Raw genomic sequence first — 14,597 nt, 5'->3', positions numbered from 1 at the left:
ATATTAAGCCAGTCTGGCTTTCAGTAATTTCTCTTTACACAGACACACATTAGCCCTAATGTACATGCTAGTGCTACAGACGGCTATATAATTAACCAAGCTACTGCCTTTGGTTTTGCCTGACCTAAATCCTACGACTCTGGTTTGGCCCTGTTGGGTTTCCATATCAGCACAGAACCACAGTTATGGAGTTACAGCACTGTAATGTAAGGAAGAATCCGCCTCCCCAAAATAGAACAATATCCCAATTTCAAAAGAGTTTGTGTGGAATTTACATGGACATTTACACCAGTGAGAACGCTCGACGAGATCATTATTTCTCAGTTAATTACAAATCTAATTAGAATATTCCAATGAACGCTTTGGCCCTTTTTTTCTCTCTTTTCGAATGAAGAGAGAGAATGAGCCTAGCTACTCCAGTGAGTGGCAATGTGATAACTTGTAATCTACGGCACTAGCAAACACCTTCCCCTTTGATGTCTCCCACTGACATCCCAGGCAACAAAGCAGACCAATTACAAATGAGCTAATTAACTAAATTGTTGATGGAGCATGAAGAGTTCATTCAGTCCGTCGTAGGCGCCATGACAACACTGAATGCAACCATTGTGGGGCCCCCGCGCGTCTATACAAGTTGCCATTCGTTTTTGACGCTCTTCACACAAGCCTGTCAGGCCCTTTCACGGCAACTCGGCGAGCTGAAGAGGAGATTTGGGTGTAAATCGGAGATCATTTACATCCGAGAGTTAATGTAGCCAGCAGCCTGACAGTCTATACAAACTATACGTCAAAATGTCCCAATTGAGATGCAAGCGTGTTTATCTCTTTGTTGGGCCCCCCTCGATTAAGCTCGCAAAGAGTCGCTCTGGTACTGTGGAAAATACCCCAGAGTAGGCCTCTACAGCTTCATTATTGAGAAACAAAAAATGTACAGCAGCTAAGCTCATCTTAGTTGACGACAACTTTTATACCATGGAACATAAGACGTCGTTTCTGCTGTGGGAAAGAGGCACGAGAGGCGCTTGGCAGGGTGACACGAAGCTTTATCGGATATCATGGGGGCCATTGTCTTGGCCTGTGGTTGTTAAACGCAACTGTCATTGAGCTTGTACTATTTCTTTAGTATTAACACAGGAGACTGTAACGTAATGCACAGTCATGAAGCAAATTCACAGTGTAAGCTAAGACATGATGATATATGCGGTCGGTCAGTACAGGAAAGGGGAGGTGAGTAAGACACGGCGTAGAGAGTACATTCTCAGAGTAAGACCTACTTCAAAAACTGTCCGAAGTCCTCACAGACGCTCTCGCAACCGGGCCACTTGCACACCCCATGACCGTAGAGGGAGTGGGAGGCTCCGCTTTCCTCGTGTAATGAGCTGAGGAGAGAAGAAAGAGAGAGAGGGAGAGACAGGGGATAAAATGAGAGGGAGAGAGAAGGAGGGAGCGATGGATAGAGTGAGAGTGAGAGTGAGAGTGAGAGAGAGAGAGAGAGAGAGAGAGAGAGAGTGGAAGGGGAGGGAGAGAGAAGGGGGAGAAAGAGATGGGGGGGTGGATAGAGAGAGAGCGAGAGTGAAAGGGAGAGAGGGAGAAATAAAGAGACAGAGAGAGAAAAAAAGGAAGGATCGGAGGTAGAGAGAAGGAGAGAGAGAAGGGTAGACTGGCGTCAGATTCATCAAAAAAGCCATAATGGCTTGAGGCTGCTGGTGGCTGTCAGGTTACCATCAGCGACAAGCAGGTCAAAACAGGTCAATTCAGCCCTGTTCTATTGAATAGTTCAACTGCCAAGGCTGCCAGGAGGAGGGAAGGAGCCTAATTAATCCAAGGATGGAAGTTACTGTCTGCATCTGAAATAGCACCCTATTCCCTAATAAAGTGCACTACTTTTGGCCAGAGCCCATGAGGCTCTTGATGCTCTGGCTAAAGGTAGTGCACTATAAAGGGAATAGGGTGTTCCTAATATAACAGAAGGGAGAAAAGATGAGGGTGGCTGGCCTAGCAATATGATTAACATCTGATTATTGATCTAGAGGTTTAGCTATCCATCTATTTATGTTATTGCAAACCTCTAAACAATGTGTGAAAAAGCCATCCAGGCAACCCATTCACATTTTATTTTCTTATTTTTCCAACCCCTATTTCTTCATCTTGTAAAGTGATCAACGGAGGGGTTTCAAGTAAACATGACAAATCCAGACAGCCATATAATTTTCATCATGAGATGAATGTAATTCATGTTATTTTGAGGACAAGAGAGGGCCCTGCTTGGAAAATGGCACCCGAATAAGTTACGACCCCGAGTAGACAGCACATCCTATTAAAAGTGACGGTTTAACCTTTCGGCTCCACTTGTTTCTGTATTTGGGGGGTTGGAGGGTGTGTGTGTGTGTGTGTGTGTGTGAGCGCTCACACATGGTTTCTACAGACAGGCTTTCCCCCCATCGATCCGCTGTGTGTTAGTAAGCATCTCTCCTTGACAATACTCCGCGTTCGATCATTACGAGACGCCACGCCCCCCCGGGGGACACTAACAGATAAAAAGTGTTTTCTTTCTCTTTTTTTCCCCTCCCTCCTCCTCCTCCTCCTGTTTTTGTTTCTCCTCTAGGGGGACGTCTGCCTTCTAAAGATATCTTTTTCAAGCCCCCGTTTAGTGGCGGCAGCAGATAGCATCTACTTTAAACCAATTACACAACACATCCACCTCCACTGTAATCTCTCCACACCGCTACACTACGCCACATCCTTCTTATATCGCAGGAAAGAGCCTTGAATAATGCATAGAACCAGATAAACAGATATGCGAACAGTGTTTTCGTACAGTCGGAACCACATGTAAAGGCGGCATCGCAAGGATAAACATTCTAAAATACCACCTTGGCATCACGTATTCTGTTTACACGACACGAGGTAAGGTAAGGTAATTTCAAAAGAAAAGCGCCACTAAATACTTAATGTACGAGGCGGTTACCTTTGCTTTCTGCTCGCACAGCAGTGTATTGCTGCCGGTGTCTTCCTCTCCTTGCTTTTGATATGGTGTAAGCAACTGTGTTCAATAGCATCCTACGCTGTCCCTAGGGAGGCTGAGGCTGGTTTTTGAATATTACCAAGACACTAATAAACTATTGAACAAACAAACAAAACATCTTGTTCAACCCGGCAGGAACAAATATATATATTTTTTTCGTTTTCTAAACGGGGGACAAATACTCTGATCGGTTGTTTCTATAGATAGATATTGAATGTATTTGTACATTATTAAAAGCCATAAAACAACAAACAACTACCAGCCAACAACAAGCTTTTTGTGCGTCCTAACTTTTGTGTCTACAATGCGTTGTGTAGTGGGTGGCGGGATGTGTAGCTCACTTTCCGTACCTCTCCCTTTCCCGTTCCCTCTCTCGCTCCCTCTCTCTTCTGGAATTGAGTGCGGGAGACTGGCCGTTGGCGATGGAGTGGTGGGAGATGGGAGGTGACGCTTTGGAAGGGGTAGAGCAGGTAGTCGAGGAAGAGTTGGTAGTGGTCAGGTCCAGGCCGCCGACGCCGTGTTTGATGTCGTTGTCCTCCAAGTTGTGGCCGCCACCGGTCACGTCCTTCCACAACTGTTGGAGCTCTGCTGGGCTCAGTCCAGCTGGGAGAGGGGAGAAACAGAGGACCAACACAGTTACAATACAGTTACGCACACACTACAAAGCCTGGAGCTGACGTCTTGTAGACTACATCAACACAGAGTCATCACAAACCAACAGAAATAGCTTCCTCCTGTTTACTGCCTACATTCGTCTCTAACTCAGGATTAGTTTTTGAATCAAATGACACACGGCTACACTGAGAGATTAACTGGGATGATCTCGTCAGCGGCTCTACTTAATAAGAATGCAGTGTTCCAATGAAGTCTACGGGGAACCACGGGCATCGATCCACAATGGCTGCCACCGGATTACAGTCACAGAGAAAGCAGAATTCAGTGAGCACAAATGATATTATCGAGCTAGATAAACACCCATTGTCCTTTTGTTTCAGCCTCACACCGGTAATTAACCCCCCTTCGTTTTGTTTCTTCCTAGTTGTTGTTGTTGTTTTCGCGCCCCGCCCCCGCCATTTTGGTCAACACGTGTTTACTTCTTGGCGAGGCGAGAGAAAATGGAAGCGGCTCCTCTTGTCTCTTTTCTTCGCTGCCTACTGAGAGGCAGGCAGTAAACAACAACAACAACAACAACCCAGAGAGGGAGGGGTGAGCAGGGAGCGAGGGAATAGAGGGAGAGCGAGACACAGACACAGGAGAGACAGGCTGAGCTGAGCGAGAGAGAAAGAGGTAGTAACAAAAAGGGAAGACAAACCAAGAGAAAGTAAGATAGAAACAAAGAGGGAAATAGAAAGAGAGCTAGAGAGAGAGAGCGGTGTGGGCGCCAGCAGTCACGTGCAATATAGCCCCCCCCCCCAGAACCCCTGAAGCCACAGGCTCTCTCCCCTTCCCCCTCCTCTCCCCCTTCACTTCCTCCAGCCACCCCCTTACCTGGTGGCATGGTCTGCCCGGGGAGGGCTGCCTGTCCTGGGGCCGGGGGCAGGGAGAGCAGGCCCTGGCGCTGCATGTTGAGCAGGTGCTGCTGCTGCTGGAGCTGTTGCATCTGGAGGAGTTGCTGCCGGAAGACGAGCTGCTGGGTGGCGAGCTGCTGCTGATGCTGCTGCTGCTGCTGTTGCTATAGTGAAGATGAGCAGGAGGAGGAGGAGTGGAGCAGGAGAGGAGCACAAATTACACAAATTAACAACAAAGTGGGCGCCCACACTGACGACGAGGATGCCTCCATTGCCGATGCTGCTGCTGCCGCGTCCATGATCTTAACCACTGCCTGTCTCTCTTCCTATTTCCTTTCTCTCTCTTTCCTCGCCTCCTTTTTGCCTAGTTCCTGTTCTATTCTGTCTCCTCTTGCTGAACGAGGCAGAGCTAGGCACACTGGGCTAATAGACTGACGGACTGCACTCGCCACTCTAGACTACCATGACATGAGTCCTCTGTATGATATTAAGCCCTGGGTAATCCCTTCCCCCCACAGCCGATAGTTAATTGTCTTCCATTTGCTGATGGTCTATTACAGCTTATGGGGCCGAGGGGAACTCGCTAGGAGATTTACAGCTACTGAGCACACCAGCGTAATCCCCCTCCCTCCCCCTCTCCCCCTACCCTCCCAACCTTGTTTACCACGGGACCAGCCAGACAGACGATTGCGTAAGCCCGAGCAAAACAACATCAACAACAACAACAGAAACTGCCAAAGCATCCACAGGAAAACAAGCAGGAGAGGAAGGGAAAAAGCCCTGACTTTTGTGGCTTAATCACAACGGTACTATTCTGGTGTTATTGCAGATGTCGATCAGACAGCTAACTGCGTATTACCATGGTATAATACGTTTCTATAACAGTAAACATGCCAAGAACTGAGCCTCATTTCATTACCAGTTTAGTCCTCAGTGGGCTGTGGATGAGATCTCTGGTGGTCTATTAGGAAACATGGAGCTATCATACAACTGGCTCTGTTAGCTCAACATCTCTGTATCTCTCTCTCTCACTCTCTCTCTCTCTCTATCACTCTCTCTCTATCACTCTCTCTGCCTGCGTCTCTTTTTCCTCCACTATCTTTCTACTATCAGATTCCATTGTAACACTCAAGGAAAGGCTTGTTATTATAGGAGAATCTTGCCAAGAATTACAAGACCAAGGTGGCCATCGAGTTGTGGAGAGACACTCCCGAGGATATATGAGGAGGAAGTCACACTTCACAGAGAGACAAGCTGCAGTGGAAGACCCTTTCCTTTCTAGCCTGGGGGGGTGGTGTGGGGGGGACAGACAAAACTTGTGATGCGCTCACTGGAAAACAGACTGCATAATGGCGCAAGTCATGTGGATTGGACCCGCCGTCTCTGGAGAAATAAGGGAGCAATTTCTATTCCATATTTGATGGCGACGGAGGGCTGAAAATTCTATTCACAAAATCCAAACAGAAACAAAGCCTCCGGGAGGTCAGTAGCAGCTTCCTGTAGGGTCTGCATAATGGGCTGCTTGAACAGACAGAGAGAGATGGAGGGAGGTAGGAGGGAATAGAGAGAGAGGGAGAGAGAGATGGAGGGAGGTAGGAGGGAATAGAGAGAGCGAGGGAGAGAGGTAGAGAGAGAGAGAGATGGAGGGAGGTATGAGGAAAGAGAGAGAGAGGGAGAGGTAGAGAGAGAGATGGAGGGAGGTATGAGGGAAGAGAGAGAGTGGGAGAGAGGTAGAGATAGAGAGATGGAAGGAGGTATGAGGGAAGAGAGAGAGAAGGAGAGAGGTAGAGAGAGAGAGATGGAAGGAGGTATGAGGGAAGAGAGAGAGAGGGAGAGAGGTAGAGAGAGAGAGGTGGAGGGAGGGAAGAGGGAAGAGAGAGAGAGGGAGAGAGGTAGAGAGAGAGAGAGATGGAGGGAGGTAGGAGGGAAGAGAGAGAGAGGGAGAGAGGTAGAGAGAGAGATGGAGGGAGATAGGAGGGAAGAGGGAGAGAGGTAGAGAGAGAGAGATGGAGGGAGGAATGAGGGAAGTGAGAGAGAGGGAGAGAGGTAGAGAGAGAGAGATGGAGGGAGGTATGAGGGAAGAGAGAGAGAGGGAGAGAGGTAGAGAGAGAGAGATGGAGGTATGAGGGAAGAGAGAGAGAGGGAGAGAGGTAGAGAGAGAGAGATGGAGATATGAGGGAAGAGAGAGAGAGGGAGAGAGGTAGAGAGAGAGATGGAGGTATGAGGGAAGAGAGAGAGAGGGAGAGAGGTAGAGAGAGAGAGATGGAGGTATGAGGGAAGAGAGAGAGCGGGAGAGAGGTAGAGAGAGAGATGGAGGTATGAATGAATAGAGAGAGAGGGAGAGAGGTAGAGAGAGAGAGATGGAGGTATGAGGGAAGAGAGAGAGCGGGAGAGAGGTTGAGAGAGAGAGATGGAGGTATGAATGAATAGAGAGAGAGGGAGAGAGGTAGAGAGAGAGAGATGGAGGGAGGTATGAGGGAAGAGAGAGAGAGGGAGAGAGGTAGAGAGGTAGAGGGAGAGAGGTAGAGAGAGAGAGGGAGAGAGATTCTTGTTGCCACAAGAAAAGGGCAACCAGTGAAGAACAAACACCACTGTAAATACAACCCATATTTATGTTTATTTATTTTAACTTGTGTGCTTTAACCATTTGTACATTGTTACAACACTGCATATATATAATATGACATTTGTAATGTCTTTATTGTTTTGAAACTTCTGTATGTGTAATGTTTACTGTTCATTTTTATTGTTTATTTGACTTTTGTATATTACCTACCTCACTTGCTTTGGCAATGTTAACACATGTTTCCCATGCCAATAAAGCCCCTTGAATTGAATTGAATTGAATTGAGAGAGAGAGGGAGAGGTAGAGAGAGAGAGGGAGAGAGGTAGAGAGAGAGAGATGGAGGGAGGTATGAGGGAAGAGAGAGAGGGAGAGAGGTAGAGAGAGAGAGGGAGAGAGATGGAGCGAGGTATGAGGGAAGAGAGAGAGAGGGAGAGAGGTAGAGAGGGAGAGAGGTAGAGAGAGAGAGATCGAGGGAGGTATGAGGGAAGAGAGAGAGAGGGAGAGAGGTAGAGAGAGAGAGATGGAGGTATGAGGGAAGAGAGAGAGAGGGAGAGAGGTAGAGAGAGAGAGGGAGAGAGGTAGAGAGAGAGAGAGGGAGAGAGGTAGAGAGGTAGAGAGAGAGAGGGAGAGAGATGGAGCGAGGTATGAGGGAAGAGAGAGAGGGAGAGAGGTAGAGAGAGAGAGGGAGAGAGATGGAGCGAGGTATGAGGGAAGAGAGAGAGAGGTAGAGAGGTAGATAGAGAGAGAGAGAGAGGTAGAGAGAGAGATATAGAGAGAGAGAGTAGAGAGAGAGAGAGAGAGAAAGAGAGAGAGAGATAGAGAGGTAGATAGGGAGAGAGAGGGAGAGAGAGAGAGGGAGAGAGGTAGAGAGAGAGGTAGATAGAGAGAGAGAGAGGGAGAGAGAGGGAGAGAGGTAGATAGAGAGAGAGAGGTAGAGAGGTACAGAGGTAGAGAGAGAGGTAGAGAGGTAGAGAGGTAGAGAGAGAGAGAGAGAGAGGTAGAGAGAGAGAGAGAGAGAGAGAGAGAGAGAGAGAGAGGTAGAGAGAGAGAGAGAGAGAGAGAGAGAGAGAGAGAAATTAACCGGCAATATTCATTCAAAAAAACTGCCCAATAAACTATTCAACATAAACCAATCATACAGATGGGCTCCAAACAGTGCAGAGAGATTCATTGAAACATTGAACTCAAAAGAAATGATGAACTCTATACAGTTTTTCAATAACTCACAATACCAAAACAATAAAGATGGTGTCAATTCGGCTACTCTAAACATCAACTGCATATTCCAAAAAGCAGCATCGAAAGCAAATTTGAGAAAACCAAAGAAATGCAACATCAGAAACAAAAAACAAAATGTTTCTGACAAATGGTTTGATAATGAATGTAAAACAATTAGAAAACACCTAAGACAAATGTCAAACAAAAAACATAAGCAGCAAAACAACCCAGAGCTACGATATGAATACTTTGAAACTCTGAAACAGTATAAACATACACTGAAACGCAAGAAACTGAATTATACCAACAAGACACTTGATGAAATTGAAAACGCAATTGACCAAAATCAGTTCTGGGACATGTGGAACAATTTAAGCACAACAAAGCCACAAGAATTAGCCATACAAGATGTAGGAATTTGGAAAACTTATTTTGATAATCTATACAAAAACATCCCACAAAAAGACTTAAAACAGAACCAATTAGAAATTAAAGAAAAATTGAACATCCTTGAATCAGTCATTAAAAATAACCAAAATCCATTAGATTACCCAATAACCCAACAAGAACTAAATGAAAAGCTCAAATCTATTAAATCAAAGAAGGCTTGTGGTCTAGACAACATCAGAAATGAAATGCTGAAAAACAGCACACCTGAGTTGCAAAATGCTGTGCTTAAATTGTTCAACATGGTTTTAACTTCTGGCTGCTTCCCTGATGTCTGGAACCAGGGGCTCATCTCCCCTATCCACAAAAGTGGAGACAAATCAGACCCCAATAATTACAGGGGAATTTGTGTAAACAGTAACTTGGGAAAGGTTTTCTGTAGCATTTTGAATTCAAGAATCCAAACCTTTCTTCAAGAAAAAAATGTAATAACTAAATGTCAAATTGGCTTTCTCCCTAACCATCGCACTACTGACCATATATACACCTTACACACACTAATTAATAAACACGTCCACCAAAAAAAAGAGGGCAAAATCTTTGCTTGCTTTATTGACTTTAAAAAAGCATTTGATTCTATTTGGCACGAAGGGCTATTCTACAAAATTCTACAAAGTGGGCTTGGTGGTAAGGTGTATGACTTAATAAAATGTATGTACACAGAAAACAAGTGTGCAATAAAAATCAAAAACCAAAGAACAGAATTCTTTTCACAATGTCGAGGTGTGAGGCAAGGCTGTAGTTTGAGTCCAAATCTTTTCAACATTTATATCAATGAATTAGCAGACATGTTGGACCATTCTCCAGCCCCAGGACTCACACTATTTGACACAGAGGTGAAATACCTGCTATATGCTGATGACTTGGTACTTCTATCACCAACCAAAGAAGGTCTTCAACAGAACATTAATATTCTAGAGCAATATTGCCATAATTGGGCCCTGGCAGTAAATTTCCCAAAAACTAAAATCATGATTTTCCAAAAACAAAACAGATGTCAGAAACACAAATATAAATTCACCCTGAACAACACCATCATTGAACACACAAAAAATTACACCTACCTTGGTCTGACCATATCTGCATCGGGAAACTTTAATATGGCAGTGAATGCACTCAAAGAAAAAGCCCGCAGAGCATTGTATGCAATAAAAATGAAATTATTCAAAATCAACATCCCAATTAGAATTTGGACCAAAATATTTGACAGTGTAATCCTACCAATAGCTCTTTACGGAAGTGAGGTTTGGGGGCCACTCAATAAACTGGACTTTAAAATGTGGGACAAACATCCAATTGAAACCCTACATGCAGAATTCTGTCGGAAAATCCTACAAGTCCAGAGAAATACACCAACTAATGCATGTAGGGCAGAATTGGGCCGCTTTCCAGTAATAATGAAAATACAGAAAAGATCATTAAAATTTTGGCTACATCTAAATTCAAGTCCAAATTCGAGTCTGCAATTTAAAGCACTTCAAACCCAAGAGCTGAGCCCAGAAACGAGCCCTCTCAGTCAGCTGGTGTTGGACCTAACCAACCAAGCTGACACCAGCACTGCTTCAAAAGAAAGAATTCCAATAAACAAAATCATGAACCAATCAAAGGACTCATATATACAACATTGGAAAAACGAAACCAAATCCCAAAGCCGACTAAATTGCTATCTGACCCTAAACAGAGAATATGAATTGGCTGAATATCTCTACTCTGTCAGAGATTCGAAGCAGAGACAGATCCTTACCAAGTACAGGCTGAGTGACCACCGATTGGCAATAGAAACCGGCAGACATAAAAAGACATGGCTACCCAAAGAGGAGCGTGTATGTGGTCACTGCACGACAGGGGAGGTAGAAACAGAGATGCACTTTCTCCTTTACTGTGATAAATATTCCTCACCAAGAGATTCATTATTCACAGAAATGACTACATTTATTCCAAATTTTAACTTATTAAACCCAGAGGAAAAACTAAAAATACTCATGGGCGAAGGAGCAATGGCTCCTCTTGCAGCCAAATATATATTTGCCTGCCATAGCCTGAGGGACACTGAATAATAACATCTGCATAGTAAGCAGTAACTTACTTATTATGACTGTTATTGTTTTTACTGTTATTGTTATTAGTATTATTATTGTTGTTTATCATTCCAAATAGTAATGGTATGGGTGGTAATGGTAATGATAGCAGTTTAATGATGGTGGTGGTGGTAGTGGTGCATTACACCATACATAACATTCGACTATTGACTGTTACCATTTTATTGTTACTATTTTTATATTTAATTTTGTATTATTATTTACTGCCATTCTATATTATTATTTGTCATTGTTTTAATTGTATTACAATGTATATTGTATACATTGTTGCTTTGGCAATATTGACACAATGTTTTTCATGCCAATAAAGCAGCTTGAATTTGAATTTGAATTTGAGAGAGAGAGAGAGAGAGAGAGAGAGAGAGAGAGAGAGAGAGAGAGAGAGAGAGAGAGAGAGAGAGAGGGAGAGAGGTAGATAGAGGTAGAGAGAGAGGTAGAGAGGTAGAGAGGTAGAGAGAGAGAGAGAGAGAGAGGTAGAGAGAGAGAGAGGTAGAGAGGTAGATAGGGAGAGAGAGAGAGAGAGAGAGAGAGAGAGGTAGAGAGAGAGAGAGAGAGAGAGAGAGAGAGAGAGGTAGAGAGGTACAGAGGTAGAGAGAGAGGTAGAGAGGTAGAGAGGTAGAGGTAGAGAGAGAGAGAGAGAGAGAGAGAGGTAGAGAGAGGTAGAGAGGTAGAGAGGTAGAGGTAGAGAGAGAGAGAGAGAGAGAGGTAGAGAGAGAGAGAGAGAGAGAGAGAGAGAGAGAGAGAGAGAGAGAGAGAGAGAGAGAGGAGAGAGAGAGAGAGAGAGAGAGAGAGAGAGAGAGAGAGAGAGAGAGAGAGGTAGAGAGAGAGAGAGGTAGAGAGAGAGAGATGTAACAGGGAAAAGGTGTCTGTGATACTTTTTCTAGATCAATTGAACTGCTTCCCCATGTTTTGTTTAGATTTGGCCCCGGCACAGCGTGCGGCATGCTACGATGTTCGGCTCCTGTGACAGACTGCGAGCCTCGCCCGGTAGACTGGCGGGCTGTCAGTGTGATTTATGAGCGCGTCCCACTCTAACTTTTCTGCTGCTCGCCACTCGGCCCAAACCCACAGAAGCAGTTCATTAATCAGCAGACCCTGTGACTCGGTCCTGTCTCTCTCTCTCGGCTCAAACTGGGCTTTTTTAGCTATTTAACATCACGTCCTCCATTTACATGTTTTAGAAGGAGGGAGAGAACCCCCCCCCCCCCCCCTTCCCCCGTCATTTCTCCCCAAGTCTTCCCCAGTGGCAGATAACAAGTGTCAGGGCTTAGTCCACCAAAGACACACCCAGGCACATACAGTACACATACAGTAACACTGGGAGAACCACTAGCTGACATTAGAGAACACCGGCTTTGGATTAGCTAGCTTGCTCTGTGGAATCCCAGAAGCATGGGAAGGTTTCCCCAAAACTCCGGCTGCTAACCTTGAAGACTGAACTGAGTGAGACAGCCAGCAAGGCATCATCTAGACTTGTTCCTCGGCTTGTCTCGCCTCCCACTCTCAGGCCATTCCGGGTCTCAACAGATACCCACCTCTTTCGCTTGCTTTTCAGGGTGCTGCTGTTGTAAAAGCTGCAGGTGTAGCTGCTCCTGGTGTTTCTTATAAAACTCCTGCAGATGTTGCTGGGAGGGGGAAGAAAGAGAGATAGATGATTTAAAAAAAATATGCCAGGTAACCCAGGAGAATGTCCATATTATCTTCTGGCTATGTAAATAGACATTGGCAAATGCTTCTTTTCTCTTGGTTTCATTGGTATGGTGTGTGACGTTTTGGGCAGTGGAAAGCCTCGATTTACCGAGACAGAGTATATTGACCATATGGTATAATACTGTAGCAGTGTGTTTGTAAAGTTAATGAGGAATCTGTTTCCATACTAGAGCAGCAAAAAGAGCATTTGCCAAGGTTCTGACATGTTGTAATTCATTTGTATTTTATTTTTGGAAAATGAGGTGCCACGACAACACATGTTGGTTACGAATAACACACAGTGGAAGTGCCATAAATAATCGTATTCATTTTCTAGCAGGGGACACACATACTGTAGTCTCGCTCTCCCGCCATGTCTTCTCCATATGGACTTTAAATGGCCTCGCACAGTACTGGAGGGGGCACAATTAATCATATTAACTAGAATACGGTTTTTGGTCTAATGTCTTGATAGGCACTGAAATGCTTTAAAGTGAATACAGCACACTCAAAAGGACCGGATTCATCACTCTAAAAGTAATGTGTTTAATACACATCGCACATAACATCCACTCTCTGCTGTCTATGCTACTCTCAGTGAATCCTGAAGAAAGAGTAGATACAGCAGGGTAAAAAGTCTTATAAAGAATATCAATTGCAATCAGTTTCTAGCCTGCATGGGACATCTTCCTGAAACTTAATGAATTCCTAAAATCCACTAAAGATAGTAGTTGATGAAACAATAGTTCCCTATTTTCTCACTGTGGTCTATCTCTGAAATAATGATGGAAAACTCAGCTCCTTCCACATACGACCCAGCCTGTCTCACTTCCTGTATTCGCTCCACCCCTCTTTCATTGACTTCCTCATATCTACAGTAACTATCCTGACAGCTTTTACCTTTCCCGAGGGCTCCCAGGAAATAGACCCGCGGAGGGATACAGGTAATTGGTTGTGACGTGGTCAAAGTGCGTCACTTTTAGTCTCTCTTTTATAACTGTGTCAAGGGCGCAGCGGGTGTGGATGTACCGTACCTTATGTGTGGTGGGTATACAGTGCTACACAGGCAGTGTGTGTGTGTGTGTGTGTGTGTGTGTGTGTGTGTGTGTGTGTGTGTGTGTGTGTGTGTGTGTGTGTGTGTGTGTGTGTGTGTGTGTGTGTGTGTGTGTGTGTGTGTGTGTGTGTGTGTGTGTGTGTGTGTGTGCGGTTCAATGGATGCAGGCATTATGTGACCATACGCATTTAACTGCGTGTGTATGACTATGTAACTGTGTGTGTGTGTCTAGGTGAATGTCTCTCGGTGTGTATGTGGTTGTGTGGGTGGGTGTGTTACTGTGCGTGTCTCTCTGTGTCTATCTACTAGGTGTGTGTGTATGTTAGGTACCTGCTGCAGCATGACAGCCTGCTGCTGTTGGAGCAGGGCCTGGAGCTGCTGAGGGGATAGGACCTGCTGCTGGAGGATCTGCTGCATCTGCTGGGGGGTGATCACCTGGGGACTCATCATGGCCACCGACACTGGCACCTGGAGGGTGGGTGCGATAGAGAGAGAGAGAAAGGGGGAGCAACGGAGATACAGAGAGAGAGAAAGAGAGGGAGGAAGGGAGAGAGACAAAGAGAGAGAGAGAGAGAGAGAGAGAGAGAGAGAGAGGGAGAGAGAGAGAGAGAGAGAGAGAGTCAGGGTCTGGCTGGCCTCAGAGCCCACTGGGAGCATGGTAATTGGGGACCAAAAGGTAGAGAAAGCATGTCTCCCGTCACCCTTGTGCTGAGGCACTCTGTGCTGAAGGATGGATGGGTGCTGTGCCTTTGTGTTTCCTTGCCTTATTTTTGACAGTCCGCCCACTGGGAGAAGAGAGGGATTTAAATAGACGTATACCCTAATTAGCTGAACCCTTGAACCGCCTTAGGCATGCCTATCAGTGGCGGCCATTGTGGAACAGCAGGAAAATGCACAACTCCAAAGTTGATTAAAATAACACAGTTGAAGTGGACACTTGGCATGCACAATGAGCATGCCAGCACCCAGACAGACCCTGGGGTTGGAGATC

At 45.3% G+C, this 14,597-nt stretch overlaps 1 protein-coding gene across 16 annotated transcripts in view; it reads right to left on the bottom strand.

Moving 5' to 3' along the window:
- The window catches only part of LOC139565961 (forkhead box protein P2-like), a 124,356-nt gene that overhangs the window by 29,080 nt on the left and 80,679 nt on the right, over window positions 1-14,597 (bottom strand). For 6 of the 16 annotated variants that reach the window (XM_071386682.1, XM_071386681.1, XM_071386677.1 and 3 more), the window contains 6 exons: window positions 13,937-14,074; window positions 12,906-12,965; window positions 12,399-12,488; window positions 4,514-4,697; window positions 3,367-3,628; window positions 1,275-1,379 (listed from right to left, as the gene is read on the bottom strand). In XM_071386682.1, coding sequence (XP_071242783.1) covers window positions 1,275-1,379; window positions 3,367-3,628; window positions 4,514-4,697; window positions 12,399-12,488; window positions 12,906-12,965; window positions 13,937-14,074 — 839 coding nt within the window. The remainder of the gene's footprint in view (window positions 1-1,274; window positions 1,380-3,366; window positions 3,629-4,513; window positions 4,698-12,398; window positions 12,489-12,905; window positions 12,966-13,936; window positions 14,075-14,597) is intronic. The other 10 variants (XM_071386684.1, XM_071386680.1, XM_071386679.1 and 7 more) reach the window with 5 other exon arrangements.

This window comes from Salvelinus alpinus, chromosome 37 (assembly GCF_045679555.1).
Source record: "Salvelinus alpinus chromosome 37, SLU_Salpinus.1, whole genome shotgun sequence".
Taxonomy (NCBI): Eukaryota; Metazoa; Chordata; class Actinopteri; order Salmoniformes; family Salmonidae; genus Salvelinus; species Salvelinus alpinus.
Note: the sequence above shows the minus strand (reverse complement) of the source record. Positions and strands in the feature narration are given on the sequence as shown.